General features: G+C 61.2%; 1 protein-coding gene across 1 annotated transcript; it reads right to left on the minus strand.

Annotated features, from left to right (window-relative positions):
- Positions 1 to 133: 133 nt before the first annotated feature.
- Positions 134 to 6,792, minus strand: CSF3R (colony stimulating factor 3 receptor). The gene is made up of 16 exons (XM_041417676.1): positions 6,673 to 6,792; positions 5,793 to 5,888; positions 5,217 to 5,516; positions 5,018 to 5,141; positions 4,773 to 4,942; positions 3,931 to 4,085; positions 3,596 to 3,755; positions 2,908 to 2,984; positions 2,620 to 2,833; positions 2,274 to 2,462; positions 1,959 to 2,060; positions 1,544 to 1,690; positions 1,210 to 1,350; positions 986 to 1,076; positions 759 to 840; positions 134 to 655 (listed from the first exon to the last, which is right to left on the minus strand). Exons 2-16 carry the CDS (start codon positions 5,860 to 5,862, stop codon positions 278 to 280), a joined length of 2,400 nt encoding a protein of 799 aa, XP_041273610.1. The 5' UTR covers positions 5,863 to 5,888; positions 6,673 to 6,792; the 3' UTR covers positions 134 to 277.
- Positions 6,793 to 15,027: the final 8,235 nt, after the last annotated feature.

Genomic DNA, 15,027 nt, shown 5'->3' on the forward strand with positions numbered 1-15,027 from the left:
CTCCATCATCTCCATCTCCATCCCTGTCTCGGTCCCGTCCCCTTCCTTGCCCGATCCTGGTCCCCGTCCTGTCCCTGTCCCTGTCCCCATCCCCGTTCCCTTCCCGCAGAGCCGCCCGGGTTGTTCTCAGCACGTCCCGGTTTATTTCGGAGGCAGGCGGTCGGGAGGGGACACGCACACGGAGCGGGGCGGAGCCGGGCAGCGCCCCGGGGTGCGGCTAGAGCCCCGCGGGCGGACCCCGCAGCCCGGGGCTGCCGCTGCCCGGCTGCATCCCGCGCTAGTCCGCCCGGCACTCGTGCAGCTCCTCGGCCCCGCCGATGCGGAGCCCCTGCAGCAGCGGGAAGGTGGCGGGGGGCTCCTCCAGGAACCCCCAGTCGCCGCCGCCGCCGTCCCCGCGGCCCCGCAGGTTCTCGTAGAAGCGGGGAGCGGGCTCGGGGAGCAGCCGCTGCCCCCGGTACCCCGCGCCGCCCACCCGCGCGTACTGCACCGGCTCCCCGGGACCCTCCTGCCGCACGTAGGGCCGCGGCAGCGCCGGGGGGGCGGCGGCCAGGGCGGGGGGTTCCTTCCCCGGCTGCTTGCCCGGTTCCCCTTCCAGCACAGTGACCGTGGAGATGGCGGCCGGGCCGGGCTCCCTCGCGAGGAGCTGGAGCGGCTCCTGGGGAGCAGCGGGAGGTCACGGGCGGTGCCAGCCGTCCCTGCTGTCCCTCCCGGGGGCCAGGCGCTGGCTGGGCAATGGGGGAGCGGCCGCTCGGTCTCACCTGCGGCACCGCTGCCGGCACCCACTTGCCCAGGCTGCTGTTGGCGGGGTCGGGGACGCTGGGCCAGAGCTGCTCCTTCATCCTGGGGACCAGGGGGGTGAGGGGGCTCAGCCAGGAGGGCTGGAATGGGTGGCCTCAGTGCTGGACTGGCTCCCGGTGGGATGGCAGCTCTCCAAGGCCACCCTGCGGCAGCGGCAGCCCAGCCCGGGCAGGGCTCTGCTACTCACCGCTCGTTCTTCTGGAAGCAGATGAGCAACACCATGAGCCCGACAAAGACCAGCCCCAGGCTCAGGAAGAGGAACTGGATCTCGCTGTCGTCTGGGAAGAGGGACAGGGTCACAGGGAGATGCAGTGGGCACTGCCAGCTGCGCTGTGCCACGATGCCAGGGCAGGACCAGGGGCTGCAGGTCCCCTCCCACGTCCCCCTCGCCCGGGTGGCCGCAGCCCTCACCCAGCACTGTGGTCACCAGGGTCAGGCTGGTGCCGTTGGTGCTGCCAGCAGCCGTGGATGCCATGATGTGCACCTTGTACAGGGTGGATGGCTTCAGCCCCCGCATGGCAAAGGAGCTGAGGGAAGGATTCACGGTGGCACCTGGGGACACACGGGGCTCTTGGTGTGGCAGAATGGCCCCACCTGCACAGCCCCCAGGTCTCTGCTGGCAGGGAGCCCTGTGAGGGACCCACAGAACCCCCTGACCCTCTCTGAGGAGGACTCCTGATATCTCCACCCAGCACATCGAGGTGGGACAGAGGGCCAGGTCAGAGGTGCTGCACACAGGACTCACTGGCCACGTTGGTGATGCTGCTGGCCCAGAAGATGGTGTAGCTGGTGATGAAGCCGTTCTGCATCTCCACTGGCAGTGGCTCCCAGCACAGCTCGGCCTCTGACTTGCTGATCCTCTTCAGGTGAAGCTTGGGGGCATGGGATGGTGCTGGAAAGATCAGGACAGGGGGGGACCAAGTGCTGAGCAGAGCCACTGCTGCAGGTGGGAACTGATGGGGGGGTCCCACTCCCAAGGTGTGGGTATCAGGACCTGTCCATGCTGCAGGGGGGCTGAGAGCTCACTCAGAGATGAGACAAATCCAGCCCCCCAGGCTGAGCTCTCTGGTACAGCCCCTGGGTTTGGGGTACATGGGGAAGAGGTGGTTCCTCCTTTTGGGAGGGCAAAGTTCTGGTGGTGGGACACCCTTCCCACATACCCTTCTGCTGGGAGTAGGCTGTGGTGTGGATGGGCACCCCGACAGTGCCCTCGTAGAGGGGGTACAGTGAGATGTTGTAGCGCTGGAAAGGCTCGATGCCATCTGCAATGGAGAGCAGAGGGGGCCGGGAGCTCAGGCACTGCTGAGACCCCCCAGCACCACGGCACCCCCACCCACCTGGGGGTGGATCCAGAGGAAACAGGGAGGGTGGGGAGTGGGCTGGGGGCAGGGCTGGGTCCTGGTTTGGTCAGGATGGGTGCCAACCCTTTGGGACAGCTGACCAGAGGATCAGGGCCCCCTGGCAGCCCCCCTTACCCTGGATGAGGGCTGTGGTGGCTGCCCCGTCCTGCTCCATCTGCCAGCAGGCGCTGCAGTGCCCAGGCTCTGCTGCCACCCGCTGCCACTCCAGCACGTAGGCGATCACCGGGGCCAGCGGTGCCTCCCAGTGCACCCAGAGGCTGCGCTCGCCCCCGGGCACGGCCCGGAGCCCGGCCAGGGGCTGACCTGCGTGGGACAAACAGCCGGGATGGTGGGAGAGGGGAGCACCTCTCCCTCTGTACAACCGGGTTTGGAGTCTGCCCTCTCCTTGCCCTGGCTGTGCAGCCTGCTCGGGGCGAGCAGAGCCCTGGGGACACGCGGAGCTTTCGGGCACTGCCCTCACCTGTCCTCTCCAGGAGGATGACCTCGGTCGGTGCCGACTCGCCGGCAGCGTTGTAGGCTGACAGATAGACCCTCCTGGTCGCCGCGGGCACCGAGAAGTTGCACTGGGTGTGGGTGGTGTTGCAGATGGTGGGGGGGTCCCTGCCCCTCCTCCGGGGGCTCAGGGTGACGCGGTAGCCTAGCACTCGCCCGTTGGCCTCCCGCTGCCGTGGGGCCTGGGTGTGGGCAGGGCGGGTGGGTGTCAGTCCCTGCGGGGATCTCAGGCTGTGCCCCCCGTCCCCCTGCTCACCTTCCAGCGCAGCTGCACCTCCAGCCGCCCCTCGGCCGGCTGAGCCCCCCACCACGCGTCCAGCTTCCCTGTGGGGGCTGCAACGGGAGGGGGACGGGAGAAACTGAGAGGGGCCCATGTGGCTCTGCCCCCAGCACTGTGCCCTGTGTCCCCAGTGCTGTGCCGTGTGTCCCCAGCGCTATGCCCTGTGTCCCCAGCACTGTGCCCTATGCCCCGAGTGCTGTGCTCTGTCCTCAGCATTGTTCCCTGTGTTCCCAGTGCTCTGCCATGTGTCCCCAGCACTGTTCCCTGTGTCCCCAGCACTGTTCCCTGTGTCCCCAGCACTGTTCCCTCTGTGTCCCCAGCGCTGTGCCCTATGCCCTGAGTGCTGTGCTGTGTCCTCAGCAGTGTTCCCTGTGTCCCCAGCACTGCACCATGTGTCCCCAGCACCATGCCATGTGTCCCCAGCACTGTACCATGTGTCCCCTGCACTCTGCCAGGTGTCCCCAGCACTGTTCCCTGTGTCCCCAGCACTGTACCATGTGTCCCCAGCACTCTGCCAGGTGTCCCCAGGACTGTTCCCTGTGTCCCCAGCAGTGTACTATGTGTCCCCAGCACCATGCCATGTGTCCCCAGTGCTGTGCTGTGTGTCCCCAGTGCTGTGCCGCCTCCTTGGGCAGAGGACACCCCGCGGGTGCCTCACACTCACCTTTCTCGTGGGTGGTGTAGTTCCTGCTGGGGCTCCACTCGCTCCAGGAGGCCAGTGGCGAGGCTGAGCTCCGCCGGCAGCGCATCTGGAAGCGGTACTGCGTGCCGAAGAGGAAGCCGCAGCGCTGCGCGGTGCCGGCCTGCCCGATGATGCCCGTGACCTGATGGCAGCCAAACGAGGGCTGTGCTGGCTCCTGCCCCGGGCAGGACTGGCCCTGCTGTGGGCTCAGGGGACACTTTGCTGTCCCACTACATAGGGACCCTTCCTCTCCCACTGCTTGGAGCAGAGGGAGGGTCCTGGCTCCTGCCCGGTCCCCCTGCCCCAGCAGCACTCACCAGGGCCCAGGCAGGGTCCTCGGGTGCCCGGTAGCGCAGCTCACACTGCAGCTCCATGTGCTCTGTGCCCCACGCCACATCCCAGGCCAGGGCAATGCAGTCGGTCTGGAAGGGGATGGACTGGATACTCTGCAGGGTTGGGGGGTCCAGCTTGGCTGTAGGAAGGGCAGGGGAGAGTTGAGAGGTGTGTGGTGGGCAGGGCTCAGAGCCACGACCTCACATGTGCCTGTTGCTAATGCTAGGAACTGCAGCCAGGGTGCTGCAGCAAGAAATGGGGGAAACCACCCAAAACCATTTAGGAGAATGGCTGGTGGCAAGGGACAGGAGCCAGTGTGTGGCCCTGCTTGGGACAGAGTAATGCAACACTAGCACAGCTCTGCATTAATGCCTATGCAGAGAAAACAGATTCCATGGGGCGTGGTGCCTGGGACACCCCACATTTGGGTCTGCTCGGGGGTGAGAGTGTGGCACAGCCAGGGGAGAGCTCAGCTGGTTCCTCGGCAGCCCTTCCCCAGCCCCGGATCAGGGCAGATAAGCCTCTCCGTCTGGGAAGGCTCCTTTTATAAATAGTTTATAGGCACGGGATCCATTATTAATAGAGCTGCTGAATAAATGGGTAATCAATTGCTGCAGGAGCTGTGGAGTGCAGCAGGTCAACTGGCAGCTCATAACCCGCCGTGTGTGCTGCTCGCTCTGCAGCGCGGCGCTGGCAGAGATTCATCCCGGCAGGACATTCATCACAGAACCTGCCCGTGAAGGCCCCACGTGCTTTAATGTCACTTTAATGCCCCTGTCATGGCTGATGAGCTTCCCCGGCCCCTGCCCTGTGTGCCATCACTCACCCACATCCATGGGGTCGATGCAGAGGTGCTCGGACTCGGCCGTGCCCAGGGCGTTGGTGGCAGACACCCAGATCTCCATTTGCCGGTACACCTGGAGCAGCCGGCTTGGCACCGTGCAGTGGCTGTGCCCTCCTCGCGGGGTGCAGCCCGTCACTGCCTGGGCTCTGCTCCTGCAGCAGACAGGGCAGTGGGCTCGGGGTCCTTGCTGTGGGGTTTGGCAGGGGGACAATAGTCCCAGGACTTACCCCGTGCATTTCAGCACGACGCTGGTGGGGAGGTGGCTGTCGGTTCCCTGCTGCCATTGGCATGTCAGCCCGTAGTCACCGAGGTTCAGGACGCAGCTGAGGTTGAGAGGCTTTGCAGGAGGGTCTGGGGGAGAAAGAGCCTAAGCAAGTGCCCGTCCCTGCTGCGAAGGAGGGTGATCTGTAGTGGCAGCAGACTTACAGCCCGCCCTGATCTCGGCCATGCCAACGCGCTGCCTGGTCCCATTCCACTCCACACAGCAGAACAGCCTGGCCTGAGTGTGGTTGAAGCGGGGCAGGGTGAGGTTGGACACCTCTGTGCCCCCTGGACCCTGGCGCTGGCTCCCAGCCACGAGCTTGTTGTCCAGCATCCAGCTGATCCGGACCCTCCCCTGCTCCAAGCCGTGGCAGAGCTCTCTCTGGACGGTGCAGGATGCCCTGACAGCCGAGCCCAGGGGCACAATGGGGGGGCTCACAGTCACCGAGGCGCAGCCCAGTGTCCCTGTGGGCAGGAAAAACATGTCACATCCTGGGCACTGCTGTGACAAAGCCATCTGAGCTCCTCAGCGCCCAGGCAGGACATAGGGACGAGCCTCTTCCCTTAGATGGGCCCCCCACTCTGGAGAGGAAGAGTCGAGCGTTGGGCAAGGCACGGGCACGTGCCAGGCCCCATCCTGCCCGTGCCTGCTGTTCCTGCCTGCCCCGGGGCCCCGGCCAGGGCACAGGCTGCCGGGGATGGTGTGGCTGTGGGACAGGACAGGATGCACCCCGCACTCACCGCCCAGGTGGAGGAGCAGGAGCAGGGAGAGCTGCCGCAGGAAGGGTGTCCCAGCACCGCGCCTGGCCATGGTCTCCTCCGTGGCTTTGGCATCACCTGGAACGGAGAAAGCGGCTTGTCCTGGGGGTCGGCAAGGGCTGGGAACGAGGTGGGCTGCAGGAGCCGGGCTCCATTGTCAGCGGCTCTTGCTGGAGCAGAATGTCCTTTCGCTGTCAGCGTCAGCCCTTCCCGCAGCCCTTCTGACACCTCCGCCCCCGGCTCGCCGCCCGCGCCGCCACAGCCGCTGGAGTGGGAAGCGCGGCGGAGAGACCCCGGGACGCGGGTCCCCCCGCACCGCCGCCACCGTCCCGGCCCCGCGCCCCATCCCGGGCACAGCGCCCTGTGCCCGGCCGCAGGCACGGGATGATTTTATCTCCAGCCGCTGCCGGGCAGAGATTTGCGGTTTGAGGGCGGGTGAGGGCGGCGGAGGGCGATAAGCTGGGAGAGGGAAGCGAATGACCGACAGCAGCAGAGCGGGACTGGCCGGGGCTGCGGGGTCCTGCCCACGCCCCTCCCGGCTGTCCCCTGCCTGCTGCTGGGAATGGCCCTGGCAGCGGTGGCTGCCTCTGCCCCTGCCCGAATCCTCTGCCCCGGATGGGTCCCAGCCACGTTGGTGGCCCAGGAGGGGCTGCCCACACTGTGCCCAGCTCCGGGTGCCCACAGCTCCTCACCCCCACGCCAACATCCAGTGGGAGACAAAGCACTCGAGTGTGCGAGTGGGACAGCGGCACCCCTGGCACGTGTGGCTGTCCCAGGCTGGGGACTGGCACAGCAGCCGCAGATCAGGTGCTGCTCAGGGGGACCTGAGTGGCACCCACCCCTACCCCACCTCCATCCCTACCTCGGCTCCATCCCTGCCTGTGCTGTGTCCGGTGTGCCCGGCAGCGCTCACCGCCCGCTCCGAGCGCGGGGCTGCGGCAGCCGGCGGCTGGCCGTGCTCGGAGTGTTTGCTCACATGCTGCTTTCCCCGTTAGTTCCTCAAAACCAGGGCCGTTAGTTGCTGCGACGCTCTGAAGAAGGTGATTGCAAAACACTTCCCTGATGTCTGCGACCCCCTCCTTGCTGGCCGCAGGCAGGAAAGCCCAGGGGGCGCGGGCACCCCGAGCAGCGCCCGGCCTCACCCTGCCCGCCAGGGCCAGACCTGGCACAGCCGGGCACAGACAGCTCCTCACTGCAACTGCCCTGGGGCCACCGGGCTGGGCTGGGGGACAGGCAGAGGGACGCTGGGGAAAGTGGCAGCAGGCCATGGGCCAGGGAATGAGCAACTCAAGGGGCAGGAGGCAAACCCAGCTGTGTGATGCTGTCTGGGAGCAGCTCACACCCCCACACTCGTGTCTGTGTCCACGTCCACACAGTCCAGCTTGCCCCAGGGTGAGCAGCCCACAAGGTGCCCGAGGGCAATCCGTGACACGGTGTTCCCACCAGTATCTCCCAGTGCTGACCATTAACCTGTGTTATTTCACATCTCCTTGCCTGGGGCCGTGCCGAGCTGCTGTGCCCACCCGTGCCAGGCTGGCACACAGCGCCGGTGGGGAACCCCGTGTCTGGTGGGACGGGGCTGGCATGGGGGTAAACAGAGGTTTGCTCAACCCTCCCACACTCACAGCCTTCGCAACCACGGCGGCTGTTGTGCAAAGAGCTGTTTACTCTGCCTTGGGGCGGGGTTTCATCTCCACACTCCGGGCTCCCATAGCCCCACACTGCCAAAATCTGGGGGGCCAGAGCAGCCCTCTGGGAGCAGGGTGTGGTGGGAGAGCAGCCTGGGGAGATCTGGCTTTGCCTCCTGCAGAGCTGCAGGGGATGGCTTGGGCCTCTCACCACTGACCTCACAAGCCCGACAGTGCAAGCAAAGGCACTTTCCCCCAAATCTGCCCTGCTTGTAATGGGGTCAGGCTGCTGGCAGGGGTGTGGTGAGGGCTCAGCAGCCTGGGCTGGGGCACAGGGCCGATGCCCACTGCCTGCCCGGGCCTGGGGAGCTGCCCTCGCAACATTTCCCTGGGGTGTAGCAACCCCCAGCTCTTCGGGACGGAAGCCGGTGCCGTGCGGGCTGTTTACCAGCCGAGCAGGAAAAAATCCGTGGGTAGCCATGGCGACCTGGGCATCTCCGTGGGAACCGAGGGCGCAGCGCTGCAAACACCCAGCTGGACACCGGCAAGCGCCCGCCGCCGGTGGGGCCCCGCCGCAGGCTGGGGTCGGGGCCGGGGAGGGGACTTCGCATCCCTCACCAGCGCACGCCTGACCTCGGGCTCGCCTCGCCCTGCTCTGCTGGGAAAGGCTCGTCCCAGGCGGCTCCGAGCGTGCCAATCTGCCGGGAGAGCCGCCCCAGAGCGGGGATGGAGCAGACGTGCCCCCTGTCAGCGCTCTCGGTTCCCCTTCGGCTCTGAGTCACGCTCACAAGCTCCCAGATCCCGTCCCTGCCATGGGACAGGAATACGAGGCAGGGTGCAGGGTGCTGCAGGGATCCTGAGCCGTGCGTCCCCGCCAGCCTGGCAGAGGGGCTGGGGCAGGAGGATATGTGGGGAGGGGGGTGCCGGGCTGAGAGAGCCAGCTGGGTGCCCGAGGGTCCCACGGTGCAGGTGACACAGGCCATGGTGCAGGACAGCAGGGTGAGCACAGTTTGGAGGGAGGGTGGATGCTCATGAAGCAGTTTTGGGGTGAGTGGTGGGGCCGTGGCTCCCGGTCTGTGACACAGGAGCCTCCCAAGCCTGAGGCCATCAGGCAAGGGGGAAGGTGGAAAGGGGAAGCAGCTGTGGGGTTTTCCCTGGTTGCAGTGTGTGGGATGGGGTCCAGAGGCATTGGGCAGCAGCCCTTGGGCATGGCCAGACCCTGTGGGCAGCTCTGGTTGCAGTCCACAGGCAGCAGCCCCACATTCGGTGCTTGGGAGCTCTCAACAACCTCTCTGTTCCCAGTGCCTCTGATTCCATCCCTGCTGGGTGGATCATTGCTCTTAAACAGAATAAAGTACATTCCTGGTGTGTAGCAGCTCTGCAGGCAGCAAAGCCCAGCTCCCCTAAAGGGATTTTCCCTTTCTTCTTTTCATTCCCTAAAAAAACCAGAATATTGCCAGTCATGTAAGATGCAAGATCTAAGTGCAAAATCTTCTGCAGTCTCTAATGGGTGAGGAGAGCTGGTTAATTGGTGCCCAATGCAATTAGTTCAGACTACCCCCTTGCTCAGCCATCAGCAATGAGGAGGGAGCAGAGGGCTCCCCATCAAGTGGGCAGAGATGGTCAGGAGAGTATCCTTGGCTCCAAATGGCATCACCAGGGGACAGGGGGACATGGGCAGCCTGCCAGCATGGAGCCACGCCTGGGACACCCATGCAGGACCCTCCTCTGTCTGCAGGCTCAGGTCACCCAAACACCAGAGATGCCCCCCTGCTGTGCCACTGCCAGCTCCTCCCCAGCGAGGCAATTTGGAGAGGATTGATGGCAGGGGTCCTGGAGGCTGACCTTGAACAGCTCCCGACACATTCCTGCAATTAATGAGGCAGGAGGATTAATTTCTGTGTGGCAGATCCGGGGAGGCCCTGATGGGCATGGGGAGGGGAGGAGGGGTGGGATGTGCTGCCATTATTCATCTCTGCTCTGCGAGATGCCACAGTGGTGCCAAGGGGCTGCAGCTCCAGCTGGGCAGAGTGGTTTGATAGGGTGGATGGGCAAGAGGGAGAGATCCTCCATGGGACCACCTAGAACTTGCCTGTCCTTAAATTCCTGCCTCTGTTGCACAGGTGTCTGTGGCAGAGAAACCTCCCCAAGAGCTTTGGCTGACCCTGCACCAGCCTCTCACCCCTCATATTCCTGGAAATTCCTGCTCTTTTCTGCTGAGTCACTCCAGAGCTCAGACTTGTGAAGCATCTCCTCCTTCTGCTGTTGCTGAGAAGAAATTTCACTTTGATGCTGCCACCCATCAAACCACCTGGGCAGGGGCTTCTCTCCCCCCAGCACAGCCCCTCACCTGGCTGTGCCCGTGGTGCCAGGCAGCAGGTCTGACTCTGATCCCAGCTGTTGGGGCCACTCCCGTCACTTCCCAGCAATCAGGCTGCAAGCAAAGCACTATTATTTTTCTGCTCTAATAAACACCTCTGACAATAATAGAAAAAACCCCAGCTTTTATCAGGAGAAAAGGAAAAGGATACCTGGGGATTATTTACTCAGAGTCAATAGTTGCAGGTAGGGGCTGCCAGCCCAGGCAGGCACTGACAGCTGCTCATGGTTGGAGCATTGCATGGAAAAGGGGCAAAGCTCTCCCAAGTGCTCCCTCATTGCTCCTGCTGTATGAACCCCCCATCTGGGCTGTGGAGACCCCCTTCATTCCCCATCCATGTCACTCTGGGACATGCTGCCAGTGCCAGGCCCCTGGAAGGCACAGGGGGGCTCTGGGTGCTCGAGCTGTGGGGCAGGAATGTGACTTGGAGCTGGCACTTCTCCTCTTCCAGGGGCTGAGATCTGGGAGAGCAAAAAATCCACACTCAATTGAGCTAATCACAAAGGCAATGAAATGTCCTTGTGAGGTTATAAACATCCCTGCTTGAACCCAGTGACACAGGGAAATAGGAATCCAACCAAGCAGCCTCCAAAAGTGCTTTATTCCCCATTATTTTCATTAGCTGCCTTGTAATTTGATTTGTCCCTCTCCTGCTGCTGGCTTTTTCCATGGCCAAGAGGAGTGACAGATGAAATATCCCCAAATGAGCCTGACAGTGTCCAGGGGGGTCAGGAGTGACACAGCTCCCCTGGCTCCGTGTCCGTGCCCTGTGAGGTGGGACTGAAGGTTGGGATGCCTGCACCACCCTGATGGCTCTGAGACTGCCCAAATCTCCTGGGCAAGACTCCCTGAGCCTCAGGCTGTGGTTCCCAGTGCCATCAGTGCCCTTCCTGGGGGGCACAGGGCGAGGGTCCCCGGGCTGGCACTGTGTCAGCACTACCACCTGTCTCCGGGTGATCCTGTGCCCCCTGTTCCACGCTGACATCCTGTCCCCATTATCTGCAATTTCCTTGAAAGCTGTCAGGCATGGAAGGGGGCCCCTTTGCAAATGAGGAGAGGAGGAAACAACCAGGTCTGCATTTATCCCACTAGAAATTAATCCCCCCTTCTTATTTAAAGGTATCAGTGAATGAGGCCAAGTTGTTAAGTGACAAAAGAAAAATGATTCTTGCCTTCCAGGGTTATTAAAATCATGTTCTACAATTTTAGCAGCCACAAGGAAGCCCAGATAATGACAGATGATGATAATCCATCTCCAGCACAGCCTGGTCTATAATGATACTGCCCATATCTCTTGTATTACCACCAATTACTCAGTGTATAATGAAAATGTACATCCATTCTGGGGAGCTGCATTTGCTGCCTCTGAATCCAATTTCTCCCTGTCCTTCCCCCAGTACTCTCTCCTGCTACAGCTGGAGCCTCACCATGCCTGGCTCTGGGGTCTGGCTTGGGGGATGCAGCCTGTCCCTGGCAGGGATTTGTGTCTGTGAAGGTTGTGAGTGCCCCTCACCTTGGCCTGGAGCTCCTGTGGCTGCACAAGGGCTGTCTGGGGACACAGGCAGCACACGAGAGGCTTTGAAATGCAAATTGCAGGAGGAAACTGAGGAGATACAAAGCAAAATGAATGCTCTCTGCTGGCTGAGGTGGGCGGGTTGGCCCCTGCCGTGGGCTCCTGGCAACCTCCCCTGCTGCCAAAATCCAGGTGGAAGTGCCTGTCCAAATGCTGAGGTGGCATAATCCTGCTCAGCACAGTGACATCCCCCTGGGCACAGCACCATCCTGCTCAGTGCAGCATCATCCCCTCAGCACAGCACCATCCCACTGGGCAGAACAGAATCCTGCCCAGCACAGCACCATCCTGCTGGGCACAGCATCATCCCCTCATCACAGCATCAGTCACAGAATTCACAGAGTCACTGGGTTGCAAGAGACCTTCAAGCTCATCAAGTCCAACCCAGCCCAACACCTCAACTCAACCCTGGCACCCAGTGCCACATCCAGGCTTTGTTAAACACACCCAGGGATGGTGACTCCACCTCCTCCCTGGGCAGACCATTCCTGAATTTTATCTCTCTTTCCATTAAAAACCTTTTCCTAATATCCAACCTAAATTTCCCTTGGTGCAGCTTGAGGCTGTGTCCCCACTGCGCAGCACAGAATCCTGCTGGGCACAGCACCATTCTGCCCAGCTGGCAGCAGCTGCATGGCCCAGCCTGGACCAGAGCTGCCACGACAACCCCACTGTCACCTTCTGATGTCTGGAGGTGACAGGGTCACACCCCTCCCCTGCCATGGACGTTGCTCAGGGAAAACATCCCCCTGAGCTTTTCCAGCCCCCTCCCAGGGGGAAGCTGTGCTCCCTACACTGGGACCAGCTGCATTTACAGCAGCATTTAATGCTGTTAAATCAGAGTGAGAATCACTCAGACCCAGGTGGGCACCTGATTGTAAGTGGATCTGCTCCTGGCGCAGCACCTGGAAGCAGCGCCAGGCTGTGTAAGATTAATGTGGATATATATTTCATCTGGATTCTATTGCCTTCCACTTTATTCAGGTCAAAAAGCAGCAGACAACATCTTTTAAGATGAAAACATAATCTTTTGGAAAATTGAAAATACGGATCGTGGTTTGGGCAGCAGTCTGTGCGTGTGCCACCAGGGCCTCGGTGCCACTCCAGAGACCCTCAGCCTGCGTGGGGGGCACCTGCACGGGGGTCCCTGGAGCAAAGGAACATCCTGGGCTCAGGGAGAGGAGCTGGTACTGGGAAAGCTCCCAGAAAGCATTGTGTGTGTGCACTGGGGTGGCCCTGCCTGCCCTTCCCAACCCCTGCCCTGCTGAGCACGGAACCTCCCACATAAAGAGCGAGCACACCACAATGGGTCCAGGCCCCTGGAAATGTTTTTCCTTGGAGCAGAGCTCCACAGCCAGTTTCCTCATTAACACGGCTCTCCAGGTAGCAGAACTTGCCTCATTATTTCTAAAATTAAATGCCTTTGTTTTTCATAACTTTGTGCAATAAATCTGTGTGTGTTTAATACATAATTAAGGGCTCCTCCTGCTCTGAGCTGCTCTGAGCAGAACACCCAGTACCCCCTTCCCCAGCACAACTTTACATGAGTTATTGAAGAACAGAGGTGCATCTATTAATTATTTCATAAATATTAACAAGCCCTTAATGGCTGCAATTCTGGAATAACAAGTTCCCAGGGAGTTCAGTTTTAAAAAAGTTGTTAACCACACTGGGAGCCCACAGGACCCCAGCTGTGGCAATGGCAGCAGGAGCAGTGCCAGTGCCAGTGCTTGGATCCCTTGGCAAGTCAGCCCTGAACTGAGGGTGGAGCTGGGGTCACCAAAAAGATGGTTTTAAATTGAAGGACAACAGGTTTAGACCAGATATTGGGAAAAAAATCTTTCCTGGAAGGGTGGTGTGGCTCTAGAACAGGTTGCCCAGAGAAGCTGTGTCTGCCCCATTGCTCAAAGCCAGGCTGGACAGGGCTTGGAGCACCCTGGGATGGTGGGAGGTGTCCCTGCCCATGGCAGGGGGTGGAATGAGATTGGTTTTAAGGCCCTTTCCACCCCAAACCAGTCTGAGGTCCTACAGGCAATGCTTCCGGTGGGTGGCAGCTCCCATGTGAACAAAGCGAGTCCAGGCTCTCTCACCCAGCAGATTGGCACCTTCCAGAGAGCTCAGCTCAGGGCAGCCCCTGCACAGCTCCTTAAACTGCCCTGAGCCTGTTCTCACTCGTTACCACCCCCTGCAGCAGCAGAGTTATGGAAGAGTTATCCCAGGCTGGAGCTGGCAGTGCTGGGGTGTCCCTGCAGCTCCCCAGGCTCTGCTCATCCTCTGCTTTCCTTCCTGGAGATGAGGAGATCCTGCTCTTGCATCCAGGAGAGGTTATGGGGGCAAACTGGGAGCCAGGGCTGGCCCTGCACAGGACTGATGCTGCACTCACAGGGGTGGGAGCTGGCAGGAGGATCCACAGCTGCCTGCTTGGCAGCACTTCTGGAAACACATCCCCAGGCCAGGCTGCCAGCAGGGCTGATGTGCAGCGGTGATGCCTGGGAAGCCTGGGATGACACTGATTCATTGGGGCAATTAAAGCTCTTTCCGGCCTTTCCTCAGCAGCATTTTGGCATTTGATTCTTCATGAGTTACAGCACCTTCCCCGTGCGGAGACATTTATAGCCATGAATTTTGCAGAGCCCAGTAGGGCATAATTACCTTCTGAGGAGAGGCAGGAGATCCTTGCAGCAGCTCCAGGCATGGGCATTCCAGCCAGGAACTGTCAATTCCCACGGGCTGGGGCTTCTGAAAGCAGGAAACACCGAGCCAAACGGAGGGGGTCTGGCATGTTCTCATTCCAAAATTAATTTCATTCTGAAAATTCTCTTTGCTGAGGGAAGACCCCGTGGACCAAGCAGGAATTCCCTGTGGAGCATCACTCCAGGGCATCGCCCTGGCTACATCCCTGCCCCTCTTGAGGCCTGGGGATGTGTAGCAGTTTGTTTTGGGGGGGGGGGGGCACCCCAATTAGATGAGGGTTTATTGGGGATCCCACCCCCGGGGGCAACATGGTTTCAGAGGGGGAAGGGGGAGGGAGAGCCTAGGGGAGAGAGGGGCCAAGAGGGAGCCTGGTCTCCCTCTCACCGCTTAAGGGGGAGATTCAAAGTGGGCGCGGAATGAGACTTGGGCCAATGAGCGTTCCATTTAACTAAAATGCAGCACCGCAGGGATGGAGAGGAGGATGCTCGGGCACCGCCTGGAGGGCAACCACCCCTGGATCCGCTCCTGCATCCCGCGGCGGAGCTGTTTCGCCTCCTCGGGGCTGTCAGGCGCGGCAGCCTGGCTCGGGCACACCCCGACATGAATATTGATGTGCGGCTGGATGCGGGGAACGCGCTAATTTAATCAGGGTGACAGCAGCGGGGCTCCCCGGAGGCGCCGCGCTGCCGCTTGCTGACATTAATGTTACTTTGTGTCACAAGGCATTTTTTAATGCATCTTGCCAGTAAAATAATCAGCCTTCTCCCGGGTACAGAGGCACTTGTTTCTCATCCATTATGATACAGACGTCGCTCCTCAGCTGTCATTAGCTCACGAGAGGAGAGTCGGGGCAACACGTCTGGTATTTTTAGAAGTGTGACATGGATGAGGAGCATATTCTTGCCTTTCAAAGGCAATAAACAACCTCTGTCGTGCAACTTC

The sequence above is a fragment of the Onychostruthus taczanowskii genome, unplaced genomic scaffold (genome assembly GCF_017590055.1).
Source record: "Onychostruthus taczanowskii isolate IOZ18803 unplaced genomic scaffold, ASM1759005v1 scaffold56, whole genome shotgun sequence".
Lineage (NCBI taxonomy): Eukaryota > Metazoa > Chordata > Aves > Passeriformes > Passeridae > Onychostruthus > Onychostruthus taczanowskii.

Coding starts and splice junctions, on each gene's coding strand:
- CSF3R (XM_041417676.1), bottom strand. CDS start 5,862: ATGGCCAGGCGCGGTGCTGGGACACCCTTCCTGCGGCAGCTCTCCCTG. Junction 5,517..5,792: donor CCTGCTCCTCCACCTGGGCG/GTGAGTGCGGGG, acceptor TCCTGCCCACAG/GGACACTGGGCTGCGCCTCG. Junction 1,077..1,209: donor CCTGGTGACCACAGTGCTGG/GTGAGGGCTGCG, acceptor CCCTCTTCCCAG/ACGACAGCGAGATCCAGTTC.